The following is a 14748-nucleotide window of genomic DNA, read 5'->3' on the forward strand; positions in this document are numbered from 1 at the left end:
CTTAGGTGGAACTGAGTCGCCTGTCTGCAGGTCAGGAAGTCAAAGGGGAGGTTGCTTTGCTTTGCGTTAAAAGAACTCTAAAGTACAAATGCCCTCGTCCAGGTGCCTGGCAGCTAGCTGAAACAGTGTTTAACTCTGGAGCAGGGCTTGGCCTTCTCTGTCCCTGTACCCAGTAACGATTGCAGCACGTGGACACTGGGTGTCACCAATCTCTCCATGTAGTAAACACCGAGTAGCATTTTTATGCTTCACAACTTTGTGCTATGTGCGAATATTTCACTGTATGACGATTGGTGTTTGTTTGACTCCAGGGTAGAAGAGGCTTGGCTCTGGGTCTGCTTGCCAGTGTCCCCAGAGCCAAGGAGGTGGCGGGCTGCAGAGGCTCAGCGTCAGCACCGCCCTTCCCAGGTGCTGATGGGATGGGAAGCTGAGTAGTGCTGGGGTGTAGGCATCAACCCTTGAAGGGCTGACCCCCAGGGAACGGCAGGACCTGCAGTCGCCCAGTAGCATGGCCACTCTCAAGTTCATCCTTTGCCAGTTGAGTTGTTTTAAAATTTCATTTAATGGACTTTATAGATAAACCTGGGAACATCTGTGTGAATAAGCGCTAAGTACTCTTGCATAGCTGGATGTGGGTGGCAGGGCCATACCGCACCTGTCCTGTGCCCCACGGCCTGGGCCTTGGCATTCCCTGCCAGGGCTTCCTTAACAGCATCCTCTGGCTTGCCCAAGAGTGCAGATGGCTGTGGGCTGGGCTCTGTGACCTCCGCATAGAGGGCCTGCCTCTCCTAGGCCTCATCTCTGTGGGATCGTGAGTCAGTGCACACAAGCTGGGCTCTGGGACAGGGTTGTAGGGTAAGGATTTTAAGAACTGGAAAAACTTAGGGCTTTTCTGTGCTTCTGTAGGATCTGGGAATCAGTATCAGTTTTGTGGACCTTCTACCAAAACGCAGAGCCAAAAGCCGTGTTACTGTGAAACCCAAGGTCATCGACACTGCATGCCTCTCATTGTGTTGGAGTGCAGTGTGCTCCTTTTCAGGGACAGAGTTGGCTGTGGGCTGCAGGTGGCCTCCTGGAGCCTTCTCTCTGAGCAGGCACAAGGAAACCACCTTCCGCAGGCATGGCTGGTCCTGGGGCGGCTCACGTTTCTGCTCTTGCCTTTGGCTGCTGGTGGCTTGATGGTTACGTTAGGCAGCAGATGAATGTGCTGGGTGTGAATGTTAGTGACAGCTTAATGAAAGGGCCACCCGCCCTCCGCTTTCTCCTTTCAGAAAGCCTTTGCTCCTGGACCAAAACATTCCCTCCCCTGCGCGGTGTTTGCACACCCAGACCCGCTTTATTGGCTGCATCAGTGTAGAGACGGGACCAAGGAGCTTTCCTTTGGCCCTGGGTGGTGCAGTAGAGGACTGGCTGCTGTGTCACCAACCTCCCTCCAGACAGCCAGCCCACCAGCTCTGGTGTCCCCTTGGTTTGCTTTGGAAGAGACAGCCCTTACAGCTCAGTTCTCAGGTGGTGGCTGACACATTCCTGGGAGTTTTACCTTAAGATCAAAACTGTCATCTTACTGATATGCTGATTTTATATTGTAGTTTGTTTTCAGGGTATTTATTTTTATATACTTAGAAGTGTGTGTGTGTGTGTGTGTGTCTGAGTATGTGTGTAATTTTATTTATTTTTTTTTTGCAGTGCTGGGGAGGGAACCTGGGTCCTCTAGCAACCTGGGCGAGGCTGCCCCTCGCTGTGCCCCCAGTGTGATTTCTTTGGTGTTCATGAATCCTCTTGCAATGAAGACTGCATGCATGAGCCTGGATGTTTTTAATTGCTGCAAATCTGAATTTTCAGTTGTACGACAGGAATTTATTCTGCATTTATTATGCCTTGGCCAAAACCACAGCAGACTTGTCGCTGTGATCCGGAATGCGTGTTGTAGCTCTGGAGAGTCCAGAGCCTCGAGTGTACGGAGGGGGCTTGCATCCTGGGGACGAGGACCGCGCACGGTGTAACTCTGTTCTGTTTGTCCCCGCAGCTTCCATGCGGGAGTCTCAGGCAGAACCTGCAGACATGCGCCCAGAGATCTGGATCGCGCAGGAGCTGCGGCGAATCGGAGATGAGTTTAACCTGTATTACCCACGGAGGGTAAGGTCACCGTCCCGTCCCCGTCCTGTCCCTGCCCTGCATGCAAAGACTGAGTGGGACAGGAGCCCCGCTGACTCTGGAAGTGGAGGCCCTGCCACGTCTTGCCTGCTCTCCTTTCCCGCTTGCCATGGCTCTAGGCTGAACTCGGTGATGGCCACACATAAGACAGATGTGGGCTGCAGGGGTGTTAGGAGCAGAGACCCGACAACCCCGAGCTGAGGGTCACGAGCTCCGGGGAAGCGAGCTGCCAGCCCACATGCCAAGCTGCTGCACTCCCTCTGCAGCTTGGGTCGCAGTCGAGCTCAGTTGGCACCACGGTGCTTGGTCCTGGGGAACAGCGCCAGCACCCATCGAAGACTCCCGTGACCTGTAACTGCCTACGTCACAGCAGGAAGCGTTGTCCTCTCGACCCCCGTTGCTGTCCTTGCACGTTGTTTTTATTTATTTTTTTATGGGCACTGAGAATCGAACCCAGGGGTACTTAACCACTGAGCCACATCCCCAACCCTTTTTATGTTTTAAGACAGTCTCCATAAGCTGAGGCTGGCCTCGACCTTGTGATCCCCCTGCCTCAGCTTCCAAAGTTGCTGGGATCACAGGCGTCCGCCACCAGCTTGTTTGTTGAAATATATCGAGAAGCCATTGATCAGTGGCCCAAGTTACAGAAAAACTGGACTGCGTATCTTCCGTAGAAGCAGCGTGTCCTTAAAGTAGTTTTAGTCTGCCTCTGACGTGTTCTCTGAAGGCATTTTGGTGCTGCTGTGTTCGTCTGGGCCACAGTGTACGCAGGCGGTCCTCATGCTGAGGAGGGGAGGACGGGGTCCCTTCTGGAGAGTAGCTGGATACCCCCCCAGTCCTGACTCCGGGCTTGTGTTAGGTCGTTTCTGATGGGCATGAGTCACCTCTGTGCCCAAGTAATGAGCCAGCCTCATGCGTGTCTGTCCCCCTCCCCCATCTCATAGGGGCTTGCAAATGCTCTCAGGGCCGCATCTGACCTTGGTGTGGCTGCTGAGGACAAGGCGCTGGCCCTGGTGCCCTGGGAGTCCTCACTGTGCTGGGGCTCTGGACAGCCACAGCCAGCGTGGCTCCCATTCCTGTGGCTGGATGGGGGCTTGGGGACCAGGGTGTTCAGGAGGGTTCGTGAAGGTGTCTCTTAAACTTGGGACACAGATGCCAGCCTCTGCAGGGCACTGTGAGGGTCTATAATGAGACGCGGGGCCAGGTGGGGCCTCAGAGTGCCACCGTGGCCATCCCCCGCAAAAGCTGTTGGAGGTGAGCCATGGGCTCATGTGCAAATGAGGCAGGCTGTGGGGTCGTCCTTGTCACATTGGCACCACGGTGGCAGCGGCAGCAGCTGCTATGGGTACCAACTCCCCTCCCAGGGCCCTTCATTCTGATGGGCCAGTGTGTTAAAGGGGCTGTGTCTTCTGATAGGTGCCCTGTTGTTCTCCTGCTTGTCATAAAGTGACTTTACAGTGGGCGTGTCACACTACTTGTAGGATTTTGTCACCCTGCACTTATTTTGCACATCTTAATTACCCCATGCCATGAAGTGGTCGCTGAGAAAGGACTCTGACTGGGCTGGGATGTCAGGTAGAGTAGGGATAGCTTCGTGGATTGCAATCTAACTTTTTTTAAAGAAGGGCTAGTACGTTCTCCAGATTTTATGAATAGCCAGTTCAAAACACCAGCCTCCAAAACTGCACAGTGACACAGTGGCCCCGGGCCACAGCTGGCCACAGTGGTAGCTGTCAGACTAAGACAGCTATTGTCTGCCATTGCCCAGTGGGCCGTCGTTGAAGGCCTGCCAGACGTGGGGGGAAGCCGGAGGGGCTCTCCCCACCATCCCCACTGGGGTACCCTGGCCTCTTGGCCGGCTGCTGCCCTTGGCTTTCCCGCTGGCCTTGGGCTTCTTGAGCACCTGGGTCTGTCTGGCTCAGTGCCCTGTGTGCCCTTTCTCAGGCCTTGGTCCCGGTGCAGGGCCTTGCTTGAGCCAGCCTCCACCCTCTCCTGTTGGAGAGGTGCAGGGGTGGTCCTGGGACGAGTGGGGACAGAGACGCAGCTGTGAAGCGGAACCCTGCAGGTGAGGCCAGGCACAGGGCAGCCTGCACCCAGCACCCGACCCTTCCCTCGGACCTCCACAACACGGGGATTTGGGGCAACTAGAAAGGGCTGGGGATGTGGTTGAGTGGTTAAGTGCCCCCGGGTTCAATCCCTGGTACCAAAAGAAAAGGGGAAACACAGCCCTGGGGGTCTGCCACCGTGGAGCCAGGAAGAGCCCTTGGTCTGGTGGCCTGGATGTCCTCCCTCTCGATTCCCGAGCACACTGTTCCATGGGTGATGCTGCTGCCCCCACTCCTTGTCCTTGAGCACGTTTCCTCAGAGTTGAAGCACTCTCCATGGAGCATGGTGTGGCCGTGGTCAGGAGGTGCTACTGTTCAGTGCTGGACTGTGGACTGGTCAGGTGTCCTGACCAGGACGTCGTTTTAGCCTTGCCTCCCCGCCCCCAGATCACAGGATATTCTGCAGTCCTGGATCTGTTCTAGGATGGTGCATTGGATTTCTGTGCAGGCTCCTGGCTTCGTTCGTTTAGGTCCTCCTCAGTCTCTCGTGACAGTGACGTATCAGAAGGGTCGGCAGCTCTGGTTCACAGATCCCTGCATTTGGCTTGCCTGGCATTTCCACACCGTGAGGAAGCCCTGTGTATCGTCCCTGTGCTGCTCTGGGGTGGATGCCGTGGGTCTGAGGGTGTGTTCTGCTACGGTGCGAGGACTTTCATTAACAGGAGCAGAGACCATGGAAAGGGACAGAACTTGGCTCTCCCATGTTTCTGTTTAGTTTGTGTCTTGATTGGTGGCTTCTGGTTGTACCTGGTGGGTTTTACGCCTGAAGCTCGACTTCTTGGTGTCTGGGCCGAGGCAGCAGTTTGGGGCCTTGGTGGCCATGCTGTGTGGCACAGCCTGAGCCCTGGGGAGGCCATAGGGCTCCTGACAGGCACTCGACACGCAGCGAGCTGCCCCCACGTGGTGTGCGACCGCCCGTTCCCAGGTCCACACCACAGGAAGGCAGGCACTGGGGACTCACAGAGGGCCAACCAGGACTGTGAGAGAAGCCAGGGACACAGGGCCGTCCCTGGGCCTAAGGGAAGAGAAGCCGGGTGCATTTTGGAATTTGTGGGGACGCAAGTGTCTTGCACTTCACAGAGTGGTGCCGTGGACGGCATGTCCACAGCCTGCGCCTCGCCCTCTCTGGCCTCCTCAGCCTCCTCGACCGTGGGTGGGAGCATCACACAAGACTGGTCCTGCTGTCCTCTAACAGCCTTCCCTGGCTCCTCCCTTGGCCAGAAACTGTGAGCCTGTGGCCAGCTCACCTGCAGGACGTGGTCCTCTGGAGTTGTGTCCATTTGATGGGTGTCTCAGCTATGGGCTGAGGCTGCAGTCCAAGGGTGTCAAGGGGTGCTGGGCCCCGCAGAGCATGAAGGTCTGTTCTTGAAGTCACTGGACCGGACTGCACCCAGCCTTGCCACCCCTCCCAGCGCTGAAGCTGGCTCTGTGTTCCCTGGGGCTGATTTCCCCCAGCCCCAGCCCTTTGCCTTTTTTATTAACAGGTCTCCCCCATTGCTTAAGGCCTCATTAATTGCTGAGGCTGGCTTTGAACTTTATATCCTCCTGCCTCATCCTCCCCAGCTGCTGGGATCACAGGTGTGCAGTACCGGGCCTGGCTCCCCTGTGACTTTGTCTGTGCCTCACATTCATTTTGTCCAGCTAGAGTCCCTGTGCAGGGAGACTGCTGTCAGCAGTGACTTGGGGGTAGTGGGCTGCAGTGGACACCTGTGACGATGGCTTCCATAGAGGGGCGGGGAGCAGAGGCCCTTGGGGTCTGACCACGGCAGTGCGGTGTGTGGCTCTCACTGCCTATGCCCCGTCCGGGCCTGTGCCTGTAGGGATCAGCTGGAGCACAAGAGGACTGGAGTGTGGCCCTGAACCGGGGGGGGGGGGGGGGGGGGGGGAGTGGCCTGCCTGCGGGTTTGAATGAGCAAGTCTGACTGCCATGTTCATGCCTTGGCCCCCTGCGATGGTGTGAGCCTGCCATCGAGGGTCACTCACCTTCAAAGAAGTAAGATGCTGTGTTCTGTCTCCCGCCTTTGGAAATCCGTGGCTCTGAAGATCGGGTGCAGGAAGAGGCCCCCAGTGGCCTGCGCAGTGAGTCACACACTGCACAGACCAGAGGTGTGTGTCCTGGGCAGCGTGCTTTGGAGGCCTTCTACTGAACACTGGGGATTGATAAAAGGGCTGCTTTCTGTTGCTGTCTGCAGAAGCAGGACGTACGGTCCCCACGTGAGCTCTGACACGCAGACTCCACCTGGCTGGAAGCAGAGACAGCTGCTCTCTCCAGTGTGCGTCTGTGGTTCCTGGCAGAGGCTGCCCCTTACCTGTGACGCAGCACCAGGGTTGGCAGTGCAGTGCCAAGAAGGTGACGAGCACTTAACTTAGTCTCCCTGAGACATTGAAGAACTGTTCAGGTACTCGGCACAGGTCCTTCCCTGCCTTGCTGAACACAGGCTTTCTGTGACTTGGGGACAGTGCACTCGGGGAACCCCCTCCTGGAGAAGCTCAGGCTCAGGGGTCAGATCTCAAGCCTGGCACGCCCCTTCCCTGAAGGAGGCCTGGGTGTGCATCATGCAGAAGGTTCAAGGGGGACATTTAGAGATAGAGCGTCCCTTGTCATCACTGCCATTCACTCTGACACCTCTTGGGTGGCCTCCACCTGCCTCAGCTCTGCACCTGCTCTGGTAGCAGGTGGGTGCTTGGCCCTGCTGCATGGCCATGCCTGCTGTGGGCAGATGTGAGGAGATGGGTGCCAGGGTGTGTAAAGGGCACCTGGACGTCACTAGTAAGTGCTTCGTAGCACCATGCTGTGTGTCTGGTCCCCTCAGCCAGGCAGGTGCCACACCTGCAGGGCGCCTGGCACTGGGGACCTCAGGCTGAGCATAACCGTGCAAAGATGCAGGTGCTGGAGGAGCTGGAGGGAGTCTCCCTGGGGTTATTTTTTAATCTCTGGAGGAGGAAATGAAGATACACAGCAAGGCTTGGCGCCTCTGCAGAAGCATCTTGCGCGTCTCCTCGACCTGAGCCCAGAGGCCCGGCTGTGGTCAGCATGCGCTGCGTCTCGCTTGGCATTTCTCTGAGGCTGGGCCTTCAGGATGGTGCATTTATGCTCTGAATCGAATGTCTCACCTACTGGAGCCTCACAGCCAGCCGTGAGAATTGGCTCTGGCTCTCTGTGCTGCAGAGCTGGTGGTGGTGGCTCGTCCAATCTGGCCAGCGCTGGCCCTGGGGGCTCCAGTAAGCTGATACCACCAAGTAAAAAAAAGGCCTTGCCTCCCAAAGAGCGTCCAGCACGGGCAGCCCCAGGCTGAGCTGCAGAAAGGCCTCAGCCAGAGGAGTTTCTTTAAATGATGATCAGAAAGAGAATTAAGAGTTGGTTCACAGACAGTGTTTCCAGTCTGTGACACTACCTGGGCCCCCGGCCTCCCCCGCAGGGCTGCTGCCTCAGCTGTTGGGCACCAGCTATGTAAATGCCCGATTCCTTGGTGACAGATGGTGAGTTTGGTCTTCGCATACCTTGTGGCAGCAGCCCTGAAACCAGAGATGGCGTTGGACCAGGGTTCTCGGCCTGAAAATGCAGAGAAGGCCCTCGGGTTGCTCCTCACATGCTAGCCCTTTTCTCCTGGGTCAAGTACTGACTGTTGGGTGATGGCAAGGCAGAGGGACTGTGGTGCCGCTGTGCCCTGGAAGGTGCTATTGAAGGCCCCACGTTCTCAGGCTCCTGGACGCTCATCCTCAGTCTGGAGGTCAGACACCATTAAGTCCCTCCTGGTCTCACAGTCCAAACCCGGGCCCCTATAACATGTTGACGCTTCAAGATAAATACATTTAAAAAAAAAAAAAATATATATATATATATATATATATATGTATGTATGTATGTTCAGGACATTGTAGACATTCAGTCTTGAAATTGCATATGAAGCAAGTTTTGAATGGGTTAGTTTCAACGATGAAGAGACTGTCAGGTTTCCCTTGTTCCTTTGACTGCCAGGAAACTCATACCTAGGCTCAGACTCTGGTACCACAAACCTTGCTCTGGTTCTGGGGGTAAGTCTCCCCTTCCTGATGTCATTTCTGATCTCTTAAACTTCATTTTCATTTCACTGTGCACATCTGTGTCTGTTGTACCGTCATCCCCCCCAAGCCTGCTGAGTGTACGTGTCTGTTGCACTTTCTGAGTGTCTGGCCCAGTGGGTTTTGGCCCTGCCATTGGAGCACAGCCTGGTGGCTTGCTCCTGCTGAGGTCTGAGTCACTTGGTGGGCTTCCATCCTCACTCAGGCACTGGCCGAGGCCTCCTTTAAACTAAGGCGAGGCTTCCTCCAGCTCTGAGGAGCGGCCACCCTCCCCAAAACCAGGCTCCTAGTGTGGCCAGAGGGGCTGGCTAGCCCCGGGGTCACCCTGCACTCTTTTCCTGGCCTGGGCATGCCAGCATCCTTGTTCTCCATCGTGGGAGCTGGCTGTGGTCCGAGGTGGCGTGTGCCATGGCAGGAGAGAGGGCTCCAGGCACCTGTCCTGTCCTGTCCTGTCCTGCTCTGACACCTCCAGCCACTTGTAGCATGGGGAGTGCTACTCACCTCGTAGGATTATTTTGAAGACTCATTTCCTTCAGTGATGGCAGTGAATGATTCTTCTGACCCCAGACCGGGTACACAGTCGGCAGGACTGGTGTGTGGGCAGCTCTTGGACGAGGAGGTGTAGCTGGATGCCGTGGTACTGCTCGGGTGCAGCTGGAGGATGGCTCGGGGCAGGGTCTGCAGCCATGCCGACTGCCCTGGGCATCCCTGGGCGCAGTGCTCCCCTGCTGGCCAGAAGAGCTGGCAGCCCTGCCCCAGCCTTCCCCCCTCATTATGAGAAGCCAATACTGTTCCTCGTGCCCTGTTGCTCGCCCTGGCCAATGTCTCTGTCATCTCATTTACCCCCATGATGTCCTGGGGTGGCTTCCTGTTTATTATCTCGTGCTAACAGGGGCCACGGTCAGGCCTGCAGGCGCCCCTCGCAGGACCTTGGGAACTGGCTTGACACTCCTTGCTACGAGAGGAACCTCAACCTGTGCTGGGCACTCAGATGCCTCCTGAGAGCCATGCAAGAGGCTGGCATGGACCCAGCCCAGGGAGGGTATCTAGCCCTGCCACTCTCTCAGTGCATCTGTTGCCCTCCAGCCCTGCGCCACGCACCAGAAGCCATCGCTCCACAGGTCGCAGGGCAGATCCCACCGCCATGTTGGCTTTTAACTGGTGGCCCCACCACGCGGTGCTTGGCAGGCCCTGCCCATAGGCACATTCCAGCCCGGGGGTGTTGCTTTGGCCAGAACCAGGGGTGCACATGCCTTAACCTCCTGCCAGTGCGGTCCACCTCGGGTTGGTCCATGGCTTTGAACTCCTCGCCCTCCAACACCCAGACCAAGGCTCAGCCGCAGCTGCAGGAGCTCACGCAGGTGTGCGGGTTTGAGCTGGCTGCCATGGCTGGCCCCGTGCAGGACTTGGAGCAGTTGGGACCTGGTTCTCATCCTCACCCGCTGCAGCTCCCTTTCCCCTGCCCCGAGCCAGTCGTGGGCCACACCCTGGGCCAGCAGCCACTTCAGGGCTGTGCCAGCTGTCCGGGGCCACTGGGCTGGCACCACTGTGAGTCAGTGCTCATGGCTTCTTCCATTGAACATCACCCAGGAGCGATTGCTCACTTGTGGAAGCGTGTGCCATGAGTCGTGCCCACCTCCTCAGAGGGCAGGAGGAATGGCTGCCGCCTGGCCTCGCTGGTCAGGGACCTGGGCCTTCCTGTCACCCAAATGCCCCCCACACATACACCTTGGCTCTCCCCACCTGTGTCCAAATAGCCCTTGATGTGACTCCTTACCCAAGGTCACAGCCACCGTCCTTCACCTGTCCTCAAATACCGCCAGGACTGGGACCTGGAGCCTGCCAGTGTAAACAGGCCTGTCCCGTGGGTGGCCCTTTGGTGTCATTTTGACCATGGACACCCATCAGCCCATCCTCTGGTCACTCTGAAGACAGAGTGGCCCCAGGTAGGCCTGAGGCTCCCTCCGGGCCAGTAGCCCAGCCTGTCAGCACGCCTGCTTCCCGTCAGCGAGTTGTGGTTTTATTTTGAATAAGCCTCTTTCAACCCATTAATATTAGTCTGCACCAAAATTAACCTTCCCCTAAATTATTCTCACACAGAAGGAGCAAAGTAATTTTGAAAGTTAAATCAAAACAAAGCAATCTGTGTGTACAGTGATAAAAATCGCAGACTGTGGTTACGGAGCCGTCTGCAGGCCTCCTGACAGGGCTGGTTTCCTCCGTCTTGTTATGGAAGGAAGCGGGAAATGCCCTGGCTTATCGCAGGCCGTGGTGCGCAGGCACCTGCAGCTGGGGTCCTGAGCGGGCCATCGGCTCAGCCTGACTCTTGGCCGGTGGCTCCCAGGACAGAACCCTGGAAGCAATTTCTGGGGCTGTGGGGCCAGTGGGGTCTGCTAAGATGGGTCACTAGGAAGGGCAGGGCCACTTTCTGACTTGGATGTGAACCAGGGTGCCCCTCCTGGTGTCAACTTGGGCTGCTGTGCGTCAGCCCCTCGTGGTCACCTGTAAAGAGATGGACCTGGAATAGGCACCCTGAAGACCTGAGCGAGCCTCTGAGGCTAGAAGTGACCTGCAGTGTCCTCTGCAAGTGGCCTTTCTTCTGTCCTCGCTTGGTCTTTGCTCCTGGGTGAGGGTGGGAGGTGGGCCTGGCATCTGACCATGGGCTTCGGCGTTGGTGTTTATCCATCGAGCTGCTGGGCAGCAGGGCACGGCGCATCCTCGCGCCCCTTCATTTAGCTTCTTAGGGCAAGTCACTGGTTTCATAAATTACAGCTGCCAGCAATTCACCTTTGAGGGAGTCGGTGACATGGGATGTCCATATACAGGTGCACGTGGTTCCTCAGGCTACCCCATACCGTATGTGCCCTCCTCAGAGGACCTGGTTTCCAAGCTGCCCCCGCGGGAAGCTTTGCCACCCGCTGTCCAGCACAGTGTCCGTTGGTTGCTTTACACTCCTGTCCTAAGGCAGCCACTTGACAGGCCTGCCCTGCATGAAGGTGGTCCTCTGCAGGAGCTGGAAATGCCCCCCAGCAGTCTCAGGGGGTTGGCACTCCAGGAGGCCCTCAGGGGCCTTGCAGTGACTAAGGAGGGCGGGTGGTCCACTCAACACCGGCACCCAAAAGCAGACGGATACTGAGAAGCTTTGCTTTTGTGTTTCAGGTATTTTTTAATAATTACCAACCTGAAGACCGCCCCCAAATGGTTATCTTGCGCCTGTTGCGTTGCATCATCCGCCTGGTATGGAGGATGCACTGACGGGGTCTCCCGGAGCCGGACACGCGCGGACTCTTCGCTCCCAGGGAGGGCCAAGCCAAGCCCCGCGTCCCCAACCCCGCTGTGCAGCCAGCCCAGCGTTCTTCCCGCGGCGCGGAGGGCGGGACAGTGCAGAAGACCCTGTGTTCGCGGGTGGACTTGACCTTGCATCGCGTGGCTCCGCACTGCGCCTGGGGGTGTCTGTGGAAGTTGCTGTGAATGTAAATGTGGGAGGATTCCTTTTTAGTGCAGAAACCGTGGTTCTTGGAGCAGGATTGTCTGCAGAAGGGTGTTTACATGTCGTGGCTTTCCCACCTCCTGCAGTAAGAACAGGTTTTTTTCACAAAGGAAATGGAAACTTTTTAACCAACTTGTGAATGATATTTTTTGTACTAAAATTTTAAGAACTTATTCCCTATCTCAGAGGATTATCTAAACCTTGCAGTGGAAACTGAGCCAGCTAGTTTATAAAGCTGCCTTAGTTTATTTTTAGAAAATACTGTACAGAATTTTTTAACAGGGAGAGGTGTGATGGGCTCCCTCCTTCCCCTGCCGTTGACTTTTGAGATTTCTTTTTTCTTTTTTTCCTTTTTTGATCATTAAAATCAAAAGTTGTTCTTATAAAATGGAACTGGGCAGGGGACCTGCTGTCCCTTGGCCGGCCTCACTGGCTTTGTAAATATTTATTTACTTCCTTCAACTCAGCTGCCTCTGCGGCAACATTTCCGACTGTTTTGGTGTGTCTTTCCCGGTCACCGGTGAGGCAGCCCCAGTCCATCTGGATGCTGATGTGTAGGTTTGGTTCAAGGTGAAGCATCATTGGTCAGAGCAGGAGTTGGCACCTGGCCAGTTGGGGGTGCCATGTTGGTCTCCTTGGTTTATAGGGACTTTTCCTGGAGTGTTCTGGAGAGGGAGAGCTGTCCCATGGCCATCCCGCCCAGGGGAGCCACATGCCAATATGCTGCCAGCCTGGCTGCAACTCTGCCTGCTGGCCTCCTCCTGGCCTGTGGTACTGCCTCAGTGCCTGCTCCTTCTAGCCTGCCTTGGAAGAGCAGCTTCATTCTGCTTTGCAGAGTCCAGCGTGTCCCCTGAGCCTTCTGAAAGTTTTGCTTTTCCCGTTTTCTTAGGCCAGTTGGGTCGGTGTCGGTGCACCTGGCCTCCACCTCTGGGGGGTGCGCTCTCTGCCTGCCCCTACTGTCCCCTGGGATCACAGCACATCTGAAGCCATCAGTCAGTCATTTCAGAAGCAGGAAAACCAGGGAGACCCAGGAAAGACCCAAATGGGGTGAGGCTGCAAACCCTGGGATTCTTAAAAGTTTCAAAATCTCAAATCATGAAATAGCTTTTCTAAAAGGAGTGGATGAGTTTTCAAAATACATCAGCAGTGCCAACAGCTCTTGCTCTTGCTTCTGCCAGATAGAGGACCAGTGTGGTCACATTAAATTAAGTGGAAAATCATTCTTCTGTTACTTCCCAGGTTTTTGTGTATGTGTGTAGATATACGTGTACAGACATACATATACATATATATATGTTGCCTATATGCTTTTTTCTTTAAGTAGAGATGATCTCATTCCAAATATTATTCCTTTTTATATCTTGAAAGCTGTGTGGGAGCACAGCTTGTCTCCTGATGTGTCTTGAGCCCCCTGTGGTCACATGTGCAGCCCACGGTTGCAAGGTGGGGTGGGGATTGCAGCTGCGACCCTGCTGGACGGACACACACACACACACACACACACACACACACCAAAGATGTATCTGGTTCTGGGCCGCCCGCCTCCCAGGTCTCTGTGCTCATGTGCCAGTCTTTCGGACCAGAGCACTTTATGTCTCCTCAGCCCTGTGGCTCCCTGGGACAGGTGCCCAAGGCGGTACCATCATGCTTGGTGCTGGCCGGGTTACAGCCTGGCCTCCAGGCTGGCAGGAGCAGCTCGGAGGAGAGGCTTCGGCCTGTGCATGGCAAAGGCTACCAGGATGCCAGCACCCGAGCGTGGAGAGATGGCGGAGTCTCTGTACTGTACTGTTGATCAAAACGCCTCCCGCAGGAAGTGTGCCTCCCTGCGTGGGCACGCCTTGGCTTCTTAATCATTTTTTAATTTTTTGTAGGAAAAAGTTACCTAGACCCCCCCCCCTTTTTTTTTTTTTTTGAAAATGCGGGTTTTGTGCCTTGATGACCTCTCCCGTGTGAGGTTTGTAAAAAGTGTCCTCTGGCTTCACACTGAAATGCAATAAACAGAAAGATCCCTCTGAGATTCTTCCAGTTCCCGTCCCAGGAATGTGTTGATGAAGAATTGGGGGGGTTAAGAGGGTTAGAAAAAACAATTTAAAATTCCATAAGTAAAGTACAGAGAAATGCAGTTTTTTCCTGTTCCCCCTTCTCTTTGTTGTATATATATTGACTATTTATTAGATTAGGTCATATTTTTCTTACCAACTGAGCCAAATGTCTGTGCAATTATGTCCCCTTGACCTTTCTTGTAAAATTTTGTACAGTATCAATGAGTTAAAAATCACTGTTTTTTCTAAATCTTTTTCAGAATCAAGGATTGTAAATATTGTAGATTCTTTTTCTGTGTTATGTGGCCTACTGTTTTATAATGCTGTAACTTGTAGAAATGTTGTATATTTATTTTCTGCTTATTTAATGTGTTAAGTTTGGAAAGTGTTGACGTCCCTGTCCCCCATACCCTGCCATCCCGGGACTGGGCGCCGGCTCCCAAGGCGGGAGGTGGTGACTGGTGGGCTCTTGCAGACCACGTGGTCTTCCCGGGGTGGCCTCTGGCTTCCGTTCCTGGTGGTCAGCTCTTGGGCCCTGCCACCTTCAGGTGGAGTTTGCATGTGACACCCAGGAGAAACCAGCAATCTAGCAGTGTACAAAATTCCACTCCAAGAAGTACTCAGCAGCCTCTACCTGTCCAGAGCAGCTGGCTTCTCTCAGGAGCAAATTTGCTAATTCCAGGCCATGGCTTTTAAGATGGAAAAAAAAAAAAAGTATTCTCAGCAGGTGGGCAGGTTTTCCCATTGGAAAGCCTCACCTGACAACTCAGCATTGCCGTGGATAAACTGTGTCCCCTCGAGAGGCACTGCTGACCCAGTTGTCCAGGGCAGGGGCCAGGCGGGACCAAGAGACAGGCCGCTTCGGGGTGCCTCCAGTCACCAGGCCATTCTTGGC

General features: G+C 55.2%; 1 protein-coding gene across 7 annotated transcripts in view; it reads left to right on the plus strand.

The window, feature by feature from the left end:
• Positions 1–14748, plus strand: part of BCL2L11 (BCL2 like 11) — an 82579-nt gene that overhangs the window by 17645 nt on the left and 50186 nt on the right. For 2 of the 7 annotated variants that reach the window (XM_081265196.1, XM_081265200.1), the window contains 2 exons: positions 2027–2136; positions 2421–13780. In XM_081265196.1, coding sequence (XP_081121322.1) covers positions 2027–2136; positions 2421–2621 — 311 coding nt within the window. In that variant the 3' untranslated portion in view covers positions 2622–13780. Of the gene's footprint in view, positions 1–906; positions 985–2026; positions 2137–2420; positions 13781–14748 lie in introns of those variants that run through there. The other 5 variants (XM_081265199.1, XM_081265201.1, XM_081265197.1 and 2 more) reach the window with 4 other exon arrangements.

Source organism: Spermophilus citellus (genome assembly GCF_964194105.1).
Source record: "Spermophilus citellus genome assembly, chromosome: 13".
Taxonomy (NCBI): domain Eukaryota; kingdom Metazoa; phylum Chordata; class Mammalia; order Rodentia; family Sciuridae; genus Spermophilus; species Spermophilus citellus.